Source organism: Perissodus microlepis, chromosome 2 (genome assembly GCF_051167445.1).
Source record: "Perissodus microlepis isolate ML-2025 ecotype Zambia chromosome 2, ASM5116744v1, whole genome shotgun sequence".
NCBI lineage: Eukaryota > Metazoa > Chordata > Actinopteri > Cichliformes > Cichlidae > Perissodus > Perissodus microlepis.
The window spans coordinates 16,671,452-16,689,136 of record NC_140462.1 but is presented as its reverse complement, the minus strand read 5'-3'; the positions used below and the strand labels follow the sequence as shown (position 1 = coordinate 16,689,136).

The 17,685-nt window shown below is 39.3% G+C and overlaps 2 protein-coding genes across 3 annotated transcripts in view; one reads left to right on the top strand and one right to left on the bottom strand.

The window, feature by feature from the left end:
- sytl4 (synaptotagmin-like 4) overlaps nt 1-2,787 on the top strand; it is a 14,647-nt gene extending 11,860 nt beyond the window's left edge. For both annotated transcript variants that reach the window (XM_084950750.1, XM_084950741.1), the window contains 3 exons: nt 63-171; nt 286-494; nt 2,069-2,787. In XM_084950750.1, the coding sequence (XP_084806876.1) occupies nt 63-171; nt 286-494; nt 2,069-2,217 (467 nt within the window). In that variant the 3' untranslated portion in view covers nt 2,218-2,787. The remainder of the gene's footprint in view (nt 1-62; nt 172-285; nt 495-2,068) is intronic.
- Nucleotides 2,639-17,685, bottom strand: srpx2 (sushi-repeat containing protein X-linked 2). The gene is made up of 10 exons (XM_084950763.1): nt 14,531-17,685; nt 11,861-11,932; nt 10,094-10,285; nt 9,080-9,256; nt 8,623-8,746; nt 8,415-8,536; nt 8,152-8,331; nt 5,804-5,937; nt 5,589-5,710; nt 2,639-3,656 (listed from the first exon to the last, which is right to left on the bottom strand). The coding sequence occupies exons 1-10, from the start codon at nt 14,574-14,576 to the stop codon at nt 3,476-3,478; spliced, it is 1,350 nt and encodes a 449-aa protein (XP_084806889.1). The 5' UTR covers nt 14,577-17,685; the 3' UTR covers nt 2,639-3,475.

The window sequence follows — 17,685 nt, the reverse complement described above, 5'->3', positions numbered from 1 at the left end:
AGTGGCTGTTTCTATCTCTGGCTTTGCTTCAAATTTCTGAGATCGTCTGTTCTCCTGTTCAGACAAAAAAGCCAGGGTGGAGGAAGGAGGAGAGCTGCATGTCCTAATAAAGGAGGCAAAGAATTTGATGGCAATGAAGTCAGGAGGCACATTGGATAGCTTTGTGAAGGGGTTGGTGATCACCAGTCCAATTCTTAAACCAATAAAAAAATAAATAAACGCACTCATGGTTTTTAAACAGGAATTTGTATTTTTTTTAATGGTTTGGTGTTTGTGGCTTTGCAGCTACCTGTTCCCAACTAAGGCAAAGAACTCAAAGAGGAAGACTCCAGTTATGAAGAAGAACCTGAACCCCCACTACAATGAAACATTTGTGTACAAGGAGCTGACTCTGGAGCAGCTGAAGGAGATGTGTCTGGAGCTGACTGTGTGGGACAAAGAGTCCTTGCACAGCAATGAATTCCTGGGAGGTGTCCGCCTCAGCTCCGGAGAAGGTAAATGATAAAATCTATGAAGTCCTGGTGTCTTCTTTTTCACCTGGCTTTTAAAGCTCATATGTGAGATGGACTGTTTTTTTTTTGGGGGGGGGGATAAACCGGACTATTATTTCTTTGTTGCTGCTTTGTCTCCAGCAAGTGGAATAAATCATTAAACTACAAAGATTTTTGAGGTCGGCAACCATTGTTACCCCTCACCTGTAAAAGGCCGATGGGGTATTTTCATCACCGCAACAGGCAGGCGTGCAAACATGGACACCCAAGTTTGTTAATGTGATAGTTTGAATCTCAGTTATTTCAACCTCCAGGTCAGAAGTTTTCAGAAAAATCTTGGAACGTGATAACTCGAGAAGAAAGTCGCCTAGGATTTTCAAATTTGTACCATAGGCACATCCATTGAGAGACTGGGTGGTAGCTATAGCAGCTGCCAGTATTTTTTAATTATTTGTATTTTTATTTTTATTTTTTAAGCAGTTTCCTCTTCCTTTAGTATTACCTGTATTTGTTTGTTAAATTTTGTGGGTGTCTTTTAAAGTTGCATGATTTTTTTTTTTTTTTTTTTTTTTTTTTTTTTTTTTTGATACAAAAGTCCCTCCAGTCCTCCTGCACTTCAACAAGGAAAAGCAAAGAGGAAAAACATCTGACTTAAAACTTAAAATATATTTAAGTTTGAAGAAATTTTGAATGAAAAATGAGCACAATGAATGTCATCTCCCATTTCATGCACTGAAAACTGCACAAGCACAAAGGGGTGTGAGCCAGTATTTAAAAAAACAAAACAATCATCTTACAAAACATGAAAACATAACCTGTTAACATAACCAATTCATTTGTCAGATATTATTTATGGGCAATCGGACAGGAGTGACCACATGTTCCTTTATGTGGGCCTGCATAGCATTTTTATCTCTTGTCCCCCTCACCTCTCATACTCTCATACTGAGATACAAATTTTGCTTCCAGTTTTCAGAAATCAACAATGTAAAACAAACTGTTCTAAGGTCTGGCTTTCATTGAAAGGCTACTTCCTCCTGCTGAGTAAAATGTTACCCTCTTTGTTCAAGCTACACCCAGCATTGGGAAAGTTGACCACAATCACACGCTATGCAGAACTTTCTGGAATATAATGGGGAAAAGATGTGCTGTTGATGGATGTATCCCCAGCAAAATCAAATGATTAAAAGACAAAACAACAGAAATAACAGTTTGAAGGTTATTGTGATTAAAAGGAGAATGTACACAACTGGAAAAAATCATCCTTAAACTAAGCTTTAGCTTCCTTGTGCTATATTTAGTAGCAAGGGGTTTGGGAAATTTGCATTCATATAAAATATATTTGTCCTTGAAACTCTTTGCTCTACATTTAGTTAACATTTGGTCAGCCTAAAAGCAAGCAATATGTCACGGTGGAGTAAAGATGACTTGAATTGAAATTCATGCCAATATAATGGGTTTTACAATTAAACTAAAATACAAAAATTAAGCATCTTTGAGAAAAAACAGTTGTAGAATTTACCATTATTAATGAGAAAAACAGATTCTGCAGTGACTGTGCAATCTTAACCCTGCAGGCACAGTAAAGGTGGGCAAAGAGGAGGTGGAGCTGGACTCGGTTGGAGAGGAGATTAGTCTCTGGCAGAAGATGATGCAGTACCCGGACTCATGGGCAGAGGGCACTCTTACACTGCGTTCCACTATGGGGAAGGCGAAGGGCAAATGAGGACAGCACATGCCTGAGATGATGAGAAGCTGTGTCCTGTGAGACTAACGTGGGATTGTGGATTAATTTTATTTTCTCAAGCTTGTCACACCAGAGCAGGCCGGTCTCTTGAAGTGAGTGGTCACCCAGTTTGTTGTCGTGACACTTCACAGCTGCTCACACCTGCTCTTTCTGCACGGGGTTCATCTTTAACACGGCCCCCAAACTGCAGATGGGTGTTAACCTTTGGGAAGCATGCCAAAGCATCACCACAACAAATTTATTTTGTTAAAGCAGTCACTTTTTTAAAAATTCAAACTGTATATATATTATAGCTATTCAAAATCATGCACAGCACTTGGCAATTTCTCACAGTTTTCTTTATTTGTGTAGAGATGTATACTGGTGTGGGAAAACAATTTGAAACAAACTGGTTATGCAGTCGCTTCTAAGAAATTCTGCTTTATTTAATCCATACCAGTGCATTTACATTACTATTTGTATAACTTGCATAAGAAGTTTTTCAATAAAGAACATTTTATCTTTGGTAACACTGTTTACCTCAATGCTCTCTCCACCAAAAAACAAAAATAAACTAAACTCAGACATTCTTTTGCTTACTCCACTTTAAACTAAAGATAAAAGAGGGCAACACTACACACTACACGTTTTTCCCCCTTTTTTTTTTAATGTTGGTAAAAATAACTTTTAGGAGATAAAGCTTTTATAACCTTTAGAGCAAAGTTGGCAGTAGATTATATTTATCAGAACTGACTTGTTATGCATGCAAGTTTATATCCTATTGAATTAAAGTTGATTTATATACTGCTTCAGACTAACTGCTCAGAAGCATTTCAGTGTATGGATGTGGTGAAAGATGCTTCTAGAAGGAATTTGGTTACATCTGAGTCCAGCTGGGAATTTTCTTTGATAATAAAGAAGCTCCATACAAATACATATCTACATTTCTATATGTGTGTGTGTGTATATATACACATATTTGCTGGTGTGTTTTACTTCTAATCTTAAATGCTAGATTTTCTGTGGCAAATGCTTTCTGCCGTCAGCACCCCTTTGGCTGATGATTTAATACAGAGCAAACAGTGCTTGCGCTTCAGTGTTGTATAATCACATTTTAAAACAAGGAACTGCTGTCTTGTCTTTTTTTTCCCACTTCAAATGTTCCTCTGAACCTGGTTTCTGGTTGTTTGTCCTTGCTCATTGTGTGTTAGTAATACTGATGAGTGCATTGCTGTGGCAACGACAGAGGTTTATTAAATTAGTCACAGAAATCGCTGCGGAGCTCCAGTTTCTCCCGTTCCTCTTCGTCCAGCAAGAAACTGTCAATGTAGGAGAACAGCTCATCTGAACCCACGGGGGAAATGAAGCGCTCTCGGTCCAGACCGAGCTCATCCAGGAGCACCATGCTGAAGTAGCTTCTGGATATTCTGAATGCTTGTCTGTGGAGAAACCCAATAAGAGCCATTAACACATCCTCTACAGTGAAAATTACAAATAACAAAGTTTTACAGTCTGCATTTTGTCATTTTACTCTAATAGTAATTATATATATTACAAGGATGATATATAATTCATCCTTGTAATATTCTGGATATCTGGATATTTATAATTGGCAAACGTTGCTTAAAAAAAGTCAACTTTTTCCTTCAAGGTTTGCCTTCTCAAAGTAGTCATACATCATTCTTTAGGTGTTCAAAATGATCAGATTAGAGTATAAAAACTGCATTATCTATTTTAGTTTTGACCACTTGATTCCTGAATTTAAAAACATCCATCCATTATCTTCCACGTATCAAATTCTGAGTCCTGCAGGGCCACCCAGCCTCTCACAGAATAACACCATATAAAATTGTTGCAATAATGTCAGGCATGTTTTTTCGAGACTTGAGAAATTGATTCAAGCTTTACAGCTCTGAATGCCTCAGGGTGTTCATTGCCTGGTAACTTTGTTGTTTGGATAAATTTAGCTTTTAGTTTTCGGTTATAGCTGCCTGCTACGATTGAAAAGGTTATGAAAGCGATGAGGGACTGAAACTGTGCTCCCTAGAACTAAAACAAGGATAAGGACGTTTAAAACACTCTGGAGAACTGAGGGGAAACTTCAGAGTTAGCATCTAAACCTACATTCTTTCTAATGATCAGTAAACAGACCCCACTTCTTATTGTGTCTATGGCCTCAATACAGGCCTCTGTCCACAGTCTGTGTTTTTTTGGACTCTCAGCATCTGTTTTCTACACAAATGCCAAGAAGATCGGTGCTGTTTATACTTCAAAACCTCAATACAAAACACTGTACACACAGTATTTTCAACATTGGGCAGAATTTACAATACCAGCACTGTAAATAGTGATGGATGAGATTTAAAAATAAATAAAAGCTTTTATAGCATAGCAATAATAAACTCTTCACAGAAGTGCTCATATAATTAGCGCCAGGTTGCTTCCACCCCAAGAAACACTGTATGTGAACACAGATCCTAAAATATTTCTGGTTTGTGGTCTCAATCACTAGTTTCATGTCTTATTTAGTACAAAAAATAAGTGAATGATGATCCCATTTAAACTGGAATAACATTACTGCCTTGTGATCAATATATTCTCAGAATAAGCTGGTGACACCCAAAATGTTCAAAACAAGTCTTCAAAATAGGATTTAGCGAACCAATGGGTTATAGCAAGGTAGTTACAGCCATCATTCATATACAGTCTATGGAGAGTGCACGATCACTGTATTAAAAGAGTATTGTTTAGTGCAGCTTTATACTTGTTGGCTTTCAACTCATTGCTTTCAATTACAATTAGATGTATTTCCTTCCAACTCTAAGCTATGTTCAGATAAAACATGTCCCTTTATTGATGTCTGAATTCCCCTGATGATTTCTGCTCTGCTCAGTCAGTTTACCTCAGTACTCTATAGGATTTGTGTGTCTGCAGTGAGACCTTAGGTTAGGAAGAGTTTCCAGTCTGGAAAAACTGAGGAATGCTTCTTACTCAAATTACACAGTTGTAGGAAGGAATCTTTATCGAGGCATTTCCTAAGATGAATTATTTTTTAATGTTTATTTTTACTGCAAAATGCTAAGCTTCAAAAGCATCGCAGTGCTTCTCAGGGAAACCAAAAGCCAGATGATTATTACTGATGTTTTGTCGGTTCTGTTGAAATCCCATTGAAGTGATTATTATGCTATATTTAGAAGTGTTAATCTTTGAATGGAGACTCTCTTTTTATTAGGAGACTCCTGACATTTAAAGTTTGTGAAAATAACTCCTGACTGTTAAGTGAAATGGAAATTTTATAAAGTCATTTCAGGATGGATTTTTTAAAGTCACCATAAAAGAACCATAAAACTGTTGAACAGATAAATTATTACCTTAAACCCTCTATGACTTGAGGCTGAAGAAGACTTTCTTTAATGCGGCCAGTCTCACGAGGAGGAGAGCCCAGAAGCTCGATCACGGTTACGTGCCGGAGGGCTAATCCACAATCTGCTTTCTGAATCAGAAAAAGGGGAAACACATGATTGGGTTCTTGTTACTTATTTAACGGCTTCAGAAGCTTTACTGGGCTGATCAAGTGAAGTCTCACTTGTATCATGATGTTCTGGAGCTGATAGTCAGGGTCCGACATGTTGGGTGCAGACACGATCAGCAGCCTCCGCTTTTCATAGAACTGATCCAGGAGAGCTGGCGCTGTCTTTACATCAGCTTTAATCTCAATTGCTACAAACAAAAGGTCATAGTTACATCCTCCACTTATACCCCTCCATATGTACATAAGCACATACATAAGCATTCTGTTATGTATGCAGTGCACTCCATACTGTAATAATGTATAGATTTCAGATGTATTCTCTTCTATCTCATACTTTTTGCTGCCAGCATGGAGACTTTAACCAGATCCCCCACCTCTGGCTAAAATCTCCAAAAATTTAAATGTATTAATTTTTTCGCTGAAGCATAAAATTGCACGAGCTGTTCAAGATTAAAGCAGCGCTGTTCAGCCTTTTCAGCTCTGACCTTCTTAAGAAGAAAGTGTGTAATCATCACTCCTCATCAAAACTTTTAGACCCCACCAAAAATTTCCTGCCTCTGAATATCTGTCACAACATATATAACAAAAGGACAGAGGAAACTGTAAAGTGGAACTTTTTATCCCTCTAATAATTATCTTTGTGGGGTGCCTTCCCCTTAAGTCGGGAACCACTGGACTTTACTACCTCACTGTATATAAAATATTTGCTAGTTGATGCAAAACAGCCATGATAAAAAACTGTTTATTAATTATACTAATATACTAGTGCAAAAAATGCAAGTATCCTGAAAAGTTACTTTCATATAGTCATTTGATGTGAAGTGAAATCTTACAAGCTTCATTTCTTTTGTTTGAATTTTGATGATTGTTGGTTACAGCTCACAAAATCAGAAGTGCAGTATCTGAAATGATTTGAAGATTTCATTTTGAGTTTGAATGAATGAATTTTCAAACAGTATAAATACAATATACCTCTCAATCTAGTTTAGAACACACTACCACAACACTGCTGACTTGACAGTTGTCCAGATGACCATCATGGGGAGGGTAAGCCACAGAAACTTATGGCTGAAAAGGCTGGCTGTTCACAGAGTGCTGTATCGAAGCATATTAACGGAAAGCTGACTGGATGGGAAAAGTGTGGTAGGAAAAGATGCAAAGGCAACAGGGACGACCGCAGCCTTGAGCAGACTGTCAAGAAAAGTCGATTAAAGAATTTGGGAAAGCTTTACAAGGAGTGGAATGATGCTGGTGTCAAAGCATCAGGAGCCACCACCCACAGACGTCCTCAGGGAAAGAAGCAGTCTTAATATTAAGCTACTCCTGAACCAAAGACAACATCACAGGCATTTTACCCAGGTTAGGAAGTAAAATAACTGAATTGTTGTTTAGTGGTCCAAAGGTCTCTCTTCGGATGAAGGTAATTTTTGCATTTCATTGGTAAATTTAAGTCCTAGTGTCTAGAGGAACAATGGACAGATACAGAATCCCCGGTGTGTAAAGTCAAATGTAAAGTTTCTGCAGTCTCCAATTCATCTGCCGGTGTTGGTGGTGGTTGGTCCACTTCATTTCCTTTTCCAGCAGGACTTAAGACCTTCCCACAGAGTCAAAACCACTACCCGATGGTTACCATATTATTACTGTGCTTTAGTGGCCAATCAACTCACCTGTCCTAAATACCACAGAGTATCTATGCTGTATTGTCAAGAGGTAGATAAGAATAGACTGAACCAACCATTAAAGCAACACAGGGTTCATAACACGTCGGCAGTGCCACAAGTTGATGCACTAATTCATGTTATTGGAGCCTCAACTGAGTACTGACTGCAATCTTTGGCTCTTTTCCACAGCATGTCTTTTATCCTGTCTTCCTTCTCTCACCCAAACTGGTCGCAGCAGATGGCCTCCCCTCACTGAGCCTGGTTCTGCTGGAGGTTTCTTCCTGTTAAAAGGCAGTTTTTACCTTCCCACTGTCGCCAAAGTTCCTGCTCATACGGGGGTCATATGATTGTTGGGTTTTTCTCTGTATGTATTATTCTAGGGTCTACCTTACAATATAAAGTACCCTGAGGCGACTGTTGTTGTGATTTGGCAGAACTGAATTGAATAAATATACTTTTCAGAAGTTAGACATTGCTGTATTGTAAATTCTTCTAGATTACTTGAATAATCTAATATGCTGCATTTCTGATAGTCTCAAAATTAAAATGAAAAAAGACTGACATGCTTAAATAAATTACAAAACTATAACTTTCTTTTTAGATCTGCTAGTGTATCATTCATTCTCTGTGAATGTTTTTTTTTTTTTTTACTCTATTTATTATATTGTTGTGTCAGTCTGGTACATTTGCCACTGTTATACAGTCATCTTAAAGTCACCTATTTGCAGACTCAGTACTCACGAACACACTCAGCAGGATCTCCGCCCCAGCTTCGGTTGAATTGGCAGACACGACTCGACACCCCCCTCCGTTCGTATCCTCCTTCGCAGTGGTATTCACACGTTGCACCATAGTTGTTCCCATCGGAGGAGCAGCTGAGGTAACTATGCAAGGGTGGAAAGAGTTCTGGACATCTTCTCACTGAATGGAAAACCAAATCATGTAAATAAAATACAACAATGATAACAAAATAGTAACTCAAGAAATCCAGTTTGGCAGCTTACCCTCAACACGCACTATAAACTTGCAGGCAGCTCTGTTCCTGGCCTGATCGTACACTTTATATCGGATAATGTGAAGTCCCTCTTTAAAGTCAGTGCCTGGCTCCTGGCCCACTAATATCACACTGCAGAGAGACACAGTAGCCAACAAAATGTTCAAATCCATTTAAGAATGAACAGGAAAGGGAAATAAAGGAAGTCGGCGACATACTCGAGTGACTTGTGAGCAGTGTCTGTGGCTGTCGGAGGGTCCCAGGTCACCTTGGCGGTGAGCTTTCCAGGCTCAGCGACCTTGAGTCTAGATGGAGGACACTTTATTTTTGGAGGATCAGTATCTGAAATAATGGCAATGCAGGCATTAGAGGAAGGAAGCAGGCATGTTGTCAGCATTGCCCAACTGCTACAGCTATAAAGAGCAGAATTTAATTCAGAAAGCAACAAGCCACAGTTTGGATTCAGTCCAGAGAACAGACGAGGAGGAAATATGCTTGTTTTTGTGAGACTGTAAAAGGAGCCAATCCTGTGAAGGAATGAAGGATAACCACACCAGAGCAGATGGCCTGATTTAAAGTCCATGTATGGCAGTAAGTTAAAAAATATAGCTGACAGAATTTCCAAACATTTGATCGGCTTCACTTGGATCTACACACTGAGACTGTGCTGCGTACCTGAACACACCGGCTGTACTCCGCTCCATGACCCCCTGTGCTGGCAGATGCGTGATGGTTCTCCTTCAATGCGATAGCCAGTGTCACAGGTAAAGTCACACCTGGAGTCCACCATAAAGCCCTGAGTGCAGGTGTACCTGCCATGGTAAATGAGAGGCAGCATGTGGCAGCGCATCTCTGATGGACACACAGAGAGTATGTTAAATGGCCACAGTGGTGGCTGTTCATATTAAACATGGTCAAAATTGTAACTAATGAGCTCAGTGTATGTTGAAGTAAGAACCAGACTGCTCTAAACATTTAGTTTTAGATTATTTTGTTGTCTTGGGTCTATATAACATCACTGACAGCAAATATCCTTAATATGGACATGTCAGCCTCACACTTTCCACTGTAAGCACAGAAGCCCCACCCATCTGCTTTTCAAACCTTCTGTATGGGAGGGGGCAATCAAAAGAAACGTTCCTTAAAGGTTAAAATTGTTAAGCAGTCTGCTTCAGAGTATTAAAAAAGAACAATTTATTATTTTGAACTGTGAATCATAAAAAGCCACCCCAGGAAAGTCCAAGAATAAAAAGGTTTGGCTGGTGATTTTCTATTTTTAGTATCAACAACACTAACAGTGTGAGCACGTGTGAAGAAAATATCTAAAAACAGGATTTGATTTAACTCTCCGAGCTGTTAAAAAGGCTCAAACTGGGAACTGCATTTTTAAGCAACTATTACTCTCAAAGAGTAAAAAAAAAAAAAAAAAAGTGTAATTGGGGACTATTTTCAGCAGTGGATTAACACTTACATGTGGTGCCAGTGAATAAAATTAACAACTCCAGTGCTCATGGTAATAAGGGAACATGTGAACTGAACTGATTTTATAATTCCTGGCCAGTAAGAATGATATGTAATGAATATTTTCAAATAACAGACACTCACCATATTTGCTGATCGATTTTCTTGGTCAGAAAAACAAAGAGTGTCACCAAACTGATCACATGTTAAGTTAAAATCTCCACATACTGCGGCAGTAAGCAGTCCCAGACCAGCGGCGATTAGCGAGGCACATAATGGAGCGTCTTCCCAGCAGCTTGTACCCTCGATCACAGCTCATCTGGCAACGCGTTCCCAATGTGCTCCTGTAGGCTCTGCCTCGAGGGGAGTGGCAGGTCACCTCACCGTTGGTCAGACCCGGAGGATGGCACCAGTAAGGGTCTGTTTTTAAAGAGCAGCCAGAATCAGATTTGTGTGATTCCTTTCGACTCTGAGTGTTGGACTCAGTGTTCACTCATGTGAAAAGTGGGATTTCAGACTGTGCTTGTCTATATCAGTTATATATCAGTTAATCAGTCTTTATTACAGAGTTCAAAGATTCAAACTTCAGCAAGAAACCAGATGAAAAGCACCACAAAAAAATGGAGTCATGTGAAAATGCAAATACACCCTATTTCAATTCTACGGTTTTACATATCAGAACATAAGAAAAAAATCACATGGTCCTTGGCAGGCTAAATACAACCTGAGACGAACAATAACAAATGAGATATTACACCATCTCATTATTTAACACAATATTAGGGAGAGTAAATAGCAGCCACGTACTACTCATTAGAAAGTGTGAGCACCTCTATAAAAGCACAGGTTTTGGCAGCTTGCTGATCAGGAATGACCTTAAAGAAGCAGTTGCTACCCATCAACCTGTGAAGGTTCATATGGTCATTTCCAAAATGACCGTAATTGTACAATGAGGGAAAATGCAAAACATTCAGGACAATAGCCAAGCTTCCCAGGAGTCGACATCCCAGAAATTTCACCCCAAGGTCAGACTTGTTCCAAAGAACCTGCAACAACCCATGTGCTACATGTCAGACTCTACAGGCCTCAGTCAGCATGTTAAATGCTACAATTCATGACAGCACAATTAGCAAAAGATTAAACAAGTATTACTTGTTTGGAAGGGTTGCCAGGAGAAAGCCTGCACTCTCTAAAAAGAACATGGCAGCATGGCTTATTATTAGAAAGCTGCATCTGAGCAAACCATAAGACTTCTGAAACAGTGACTTTTGGACAGAGGACACAAAATTGGAAATGTTTGGCTGTGATGCACAGAGTCACATTTGGAGAAAACCAAACACTGCATATCAGCATAAACAACTCATACCAAGTGTCAAACACGGTGATGGAAAGGTGATGGTGTGGGCTTGTTTTGCAGCCACAGGACCAGGACACCTAGCAGTCATTGAGTCGACCATGAGCTCCTATGTATACCAGAGTTTCTAGAGTCAAATGTAAGGTCATCTGTCTGACAGACCTCAACACAATTAAAATGCTTTGTTGGGAATTTAAGAAAGCTGTGCCTAAACAAATGCCTCCAATCTTCAATGAACTGAAGCAACGTTGTGAAGAGGATTAAGCCAGACATCAAGGCAGCAAAGAATGAATAAAAAAATTAAATAATAATTACACAAGTCTTTTTTCTAATGGCTTTAACAGCAGTGACTGACACAAAAATCAAAAAACCATTTCATCTGGATTGCATAACCCTGGATCCAAAGAAGTAAGCAGGCTATAAATATCTATATTCTCTTTATCATCTGGTTTCCTAGAAGAGTCTTTGAGCAAAAATCTAAAAGTTAACAGAGACTTTCTTACTAAGCTGCTTATTCTTGACACCAGATGTGTTAGCTACCGTCATATGAGCGACAGAGGCCAAATCTTTAATAGACACTGTTTGATGGTATGTTCTGACATATGGCCCAGCCCCAGTGAGTGTCTGTTGTCCATACGCACTTGTGTAGTCCAGTTGAGGAGTCGTATCTTCCTCTGTAAACTCATTTTCGTATACTGTAGTCCCAGAGCCAGCTGAAAAAACAACCACACATGTCACATGTGTTTATGGTAGATAGACTGTCACTCTAATATCACTTTTCTACTCTTTTTGAGCTTTCTTACTACAAGTATCATTCACACATATTTAAAATACCTAAGCACTTTTAACCTAACATTCACTCACTCACATGGAAACATCAGGAGCAACCTAACCCCTGGACATGTATTTAAGCCAACATGTAGAAAAGCCTAGGGCTCGAACCCCAAACCTCCTGAGCATCAGCTGGGGTGAAATAATATGACTGAAGCACATATTATGTAGGTCACACAGAAGCAGGCAGACACTCTCATTTCCACAACCTCCTTTCAGCTTCCTTTAGCACAACTCAAATAATATTCCAGTCCATACCTGGATTTTCAATCAGGAAATGGAAACTCCTGGGGCTCTTTGCTTTCTTGAGGTGATGCATGTAAATGGCCTTGGTTATGTTTTGAAACTTTCACTTTAACTCCACCACACATTAGGACAAACAGCAGGTTTTCATTACCCACTTGGCGATTGTGTCTCTTACTCACCATTTTCCATGTTATAACAGTTCTTGTACTGTACTTTCTGCACAATAAATCACTGTTACTCTTCTTTCTCTGCAGTTGTGGCTCAGGCACAGTATCCTGAAAAGGACTCTGTGTTTAGAGCTGAGTGCCAAACTTTCCAGTCTGTCAATCCCCCACCCCCCATCCCAGCTCTCAGTTCCTGCTCTGCTTCCTTTGCTTCAGCTCAGCATTATACTTAGTCTCAAGCTAATAAAGTCCACTTTAAAGCATTTTATTAGTAAAGATACATTTAATTTCCCTACACTGCTCCAGATTCTTCCCAAGACAAGCAGATTAAACCCACCGTCAGTGGGTTTTTTGTTTGTTTTGTTTTTCTTATAAAGAGCCCAATGTTCCACACAATACACTTCCCCAGGCTAATATTTCCCCTCACAGAGAATTAGTCACACAGGAAATAAACAGGCTAATCATTGCAGTGTTCAAATATAGAAATGGACATTACTGCAAGTGGGGTGTACTACCATGCATATGGCAATTAAAATGATATGTGAGATTATACATGGATAAAATTGAAACAGAGGTTTTCTATAGATTTGAGCTGTTTTTCCTAATAGGCAAACATAACCTTCGAGATTAGACTTCTTGTTACTCATTCAGCTTTTGTGATAATATGTATGAATATAGTCCCCTCATAACTTGTTCTCGGACCCAAAGAGAATCCATTTTTTCTCACGTATGACAAAGAAAGGCTTGCCCGACTGGTGCTTTTACTCAAACGCTGCTTCTGATGACTAAGGGGTGCAGAATACCCAGACACTGACACACATTAGGCAGATTTTACTGCAGAGACATGCACACTGCAGACAGAGTGAGACCATGCAGCAGAAATGAGTCAGACCGCAAAGAAGCTGCTGCTCATCTGACAGTTCATCTGTCTCTAATGACAAAGCTGAGAGACCGAGCATCATCCTTTCAATCACTCCTCATCATCACTGGAGTTCATATGTGCTGCCGAGGGGAATCTCAGGTCATGTCATTATCTTGCAGGATTAAATGAAGGCTTTAGCACATTTGGCCCGGAGGGGGACTCCTCAGTAATTAACTGGAGCCGAGCCGTAATTAAACTGCTTGGTCAGCAAACGGGGAAGGAACACCTGAAGAGAAATGAAGCTCAGCTCATTTTTAAAGTCATCTTATCCTGGATTTTAGCCAGTTGCATGTTGGGAGATGTTGTGGAGGCACAAATGGAGCAGGAACCTCCATTTGTACTCATCGATTCACCTAAAAAATGCAGCACATCTGGATCTAATACCAGTGGCTTTACTGGAGAGAAGGAGGTATTTCCCAGCTGCAGGGAAGATGAGTGACTTGATCCTTGGCCAACCATCTAATATATTACATATTCATGCAAATTTGTTTTAGTTGAGACTTGCAACAAAACCAATGCTTGAGAAAGGACTTTAAGTAAGTAAAAATCTAGGAATTTATACTAAACTTAGACTAAATAACTTTTCCTTTAAGTATCTACATTTTAGAGAAGATCACTGTCAGACAGATGTAGTTACTTTAGATTACTTTAGATAGCTAGATAGCTTTAGTCGAACAACTGATTGATTGAGCTAAAACAAAACAATCATTATTTTAAGTTAAAGTTATTCTTTACTTGCCAAAGATTTCATGGTTTCTCTCTCTTAAATATGAGAGCTTGCTGATTCCCATTTTTATCAGAGATGTCACTTATGCTTTGGAAATATGAGTTTTCATGGTTACTGTAGCTAAACAGAAACAGCAGATTGCTCGTTAGTTTCAGCCTCTGTTTCAACTTCACCATCTAGTTTCTGCTAACGGAATATGCACTATCCAAAACCTTGGGAGCAAACGTTTTTGCATTGGGAACTTAAGGAGTAGTTTTACTTTGTTGATTCTGTTTTCCTTTCCTTTTCCTTTGATCACAGGAAAGTACATTGTGCACTTTAATCACGTGGTATTTTTGATGAAATCTAGCCCCTAACATTGGAATTGTTGTTTATTTTGTTTTCTTGTCTCGTACAGGCTAGGTTTGTCTCATGGACTCACCTGTGAAGAACAAGATGAAGACAGCAACAGAGCGGGTGAGGCGCATGTCAGAAACGCAGAGTTGACACTCCTGGATGAGATCAAACTTTTTTGTACAGCTCCAAGAATCTCAGAGTCCAACACAGACCTACGAAGCTATAAAACTGAGGAAAGCTTTAAAAAAAGAGTTGTCTGAATAATCCCCACAGTCAACAACGAGCGCTCCTTTCACGCAGCAGCCTCCTCAGCTTTTGTTAAGGAAAGATTCTTCTAGTTCATCACAGAGACAAAAACCACTTGGTGGCACTAACGGGCTTCTAGTGTGTGTGTGTGTGTTTCCACCCATCGCTGCATTAAACATGATTAAAGATCTTTTATAAACTCCACCCTTCAACTCATGCAAGAAGTAGGCCTATACGTTAATTCACTTGCAGCAGCAGATTTTTTAGGCTGCCATCTGTTATATGGCACTGGAGTTATCAGCTGTTATGGATCTTTATTTCATAATCTCATAATGCTATTTCAGTGACATCACGCCTGATGGGTTTTTGTTTTTTTCGTTTTGTTTTGTTTTAATGAAACGGGCTACTTTCAAAATAAACTTACAAAATGCTCCAAATATGTCCCCCCACAATACACAACACTTACAAAGAGTTCACGGTCTAGTAGTAATTAATTGTAGCACTATTTAATGCTACGCTTTGTTTTTTTAAAAGGATCATCACATGTAATTTGTTTAGAAAATCGCACGAGGAGAGCACGATGCAAGTAGAAATTCAATTTGGAGAACGAAAAAAAGCATCAGTCTTTGTGTTTATCTTCAACTAAGCGCATATTTACAAGGCTGCTCTGACTGCTGTGACGCGCAACTGTGTGTCACATCCACATCAGCAGAAGGCAGCTAATTATAAGGACTGTAAAGACCGACTGCAGGAGACAAGAAGTAGCGGTGCTACTGTCAAAATAAAAGCACGTGGACAGCGCAGCTCTGACAAATGTGAAGCAAGCAGTGGTGTAATAGTGTGTAATAGCTTATTAATTAATAATTGAATAGCACTCTTTTCTGCAAGTCAGCGAATCTCTTCCAGTCTGCACCTTTTTAAGCCCTTAACATTAAATGTGCAGTAAAATACTGGCTGCTGTTTGCAAACTGCCTGACCATGTCTTCAGGGGGCTGGTGATGTCACGGATTGATATACAATTTTCAGATTAATTTTTAAATTATTGATTCAAAATAAATGATTTATCGTTTCATACTGAGCTTCTAGTAAAGTGTATATTTGTTTCAATAATGCCTTAGTTATTCCAGGACAAAAACAATGAGCCATTGTCCTTCTACAACAAGGTCATACTCATTTGAACATACCAAGAAAACCAATCCGGTTTATAGGCCTCAGAAGAAAGCTGTGACTACTGAACTGTAAAATTGTAGCTGATCTCAAACCTTAACTCATAACATACCAAGGACAAAATAATCAACTTCCGGTGGTGTTTGAAATAAGATAAATATGAGCTTTGTTGAAAAGGTTGAGCACTGCAAGGGTCGGGGAAAATAGTTGAAAAACAAACAAATTAACAAAAAACATGCTTGTCTGTAAACTTGTGGAACAGTCAGAACAGGAGAAAAAAAAATCTATAAGCTAGTATTATAGTAAAACTGGAATTTCTTATTTATCAGTGAAAAATGTAAAGCAGCACCATCTCTGTAAAATCTGAACACCTGGTCTGGTCAAGTTTTTAGAGGCTGAAAGGCACTCAACAGATTCTTTAAAGACAAAAAAATATTTATTTAGAATTAAGTTTATTAAAAAAATGTCCTTATTAAATCTCTGGTTCAGCCTTCAATGAGTGATCCACACTTTGTGTCATACTTGGCTGTGTGGCAGGCAGGCAAGCAGGAGTGGTGGACTCAAAATGCAGGACTCAGACACGGAAGTGAAACTTAAAGCGCAGCTTTATTGCTGGGAAAAACCTCGTTCTAACTAAACTCACCAAAAGACTAATAAAAGTCTGAACTGAGGAACTGAGGACGGAAACACTGGAAAAGAAATACTAAACTGGAGCAGGTGACTAAACACTAGACACACGGAAGCAGAACACACAGCTAGTTGCGGGTACCACGCCACAGGGAACACAAGAAAACACAGGGCTTATATACACAGGGGAGTAATCAGGGAATTGAAAACAGGAGGGAGACACAGCTGGGAGGATTTGGGCTAACGAGACACGGGGAGCAAAGCTAGACACACTGAGATGAGGCACAACCTTTCACAATAAAACGGGAAACAAGAAACAGACACAGACTTGACACTGAACTGAACTTATACTAAACGAGAGACACAACCTAAGAACTAATCCCTCACAAAGAATAACTGAAACATAGAATAATACTAATAAACAAAGCATGACAAAAGGATCAGAATACAAACCATAATACAAAAGAATATAAGAACTGAAAATGCTGGGTCAAAATGACCCAGGACCGTGACACTTTGCACATTGGCCTCAGACCCAAACACTACACAGCAAGTGGATAACTCAGTTTATCAAAATCACACTATAAACCCTGCACAGCCAAAAAGCCACAATCATGAATACCACAGCAAACTGGGACAGCTGCAATTCTTGGAAGTCAGAACCATTTCTTAGGGGGATGGGATGTAATTAGCCAGGAATTGCTAAATTTATGAGCTTCTGGGCTCATGCTGCAGCCTGTTTTACAAAAATCAAATGACCTTATGAGATAACAAATGATTAAGAGATTAAACATACAATCATAAGAATAACTTGGTGACAGGTCTGTTGACAGGACTCCCCCACCCCTATGTGTGGGGTCTAAACACTGAAACAAATCCTAAAAAATGGTCTATCCTGGCAAGGAAAATGAAAACTACTGCTGCACAGGCAGAATCACACACAGGTAAACAGCCATTCACTAACTCCCAGTCCCTCACTAAGTAAAAGAAGCACCCAGCCTCTCCTCCATGTGCAGGAACAGCTGGTAACACTGAAACCTGTGAACATTTCCCACCGCTTGCACCTCTTTATGGTTCCATCAGCTGGTATTGGTCTAGAAATGCTTTCCATACAGTATCACTCCTGTGCAGGAAGGCTAACATCAGCAGAAAACAAGAAGAAATTAATTATATTGAAAAACTGAAGCAGTAAATGACTTC

Excerpts from the sequence above, each read along its gene's own strand:
- srpx2 (XM_084950763.1), bottom strand. The coding sequence starts at position 14,576 with ATGCGCCTCACCCGCTCTGTTGCTGTCTTCATCTTGTTCTTCACAG. Across the intron at positions 9,257-10,093 it reads TGGGACTGCTTACTGCCGCA|AGATGCGCTGCCACATGCTG; the intron begins GTATGTGGAGAT and ends TGTGTCCATCAG. Across the intron at positions 3,657-5,588 it reads CAAGTCATAGAGGGTTTAAG|ACAAGCATTCAGAATATCCA; the intron begins GTAATAATTTAT and ends GTTTCTCCACAG.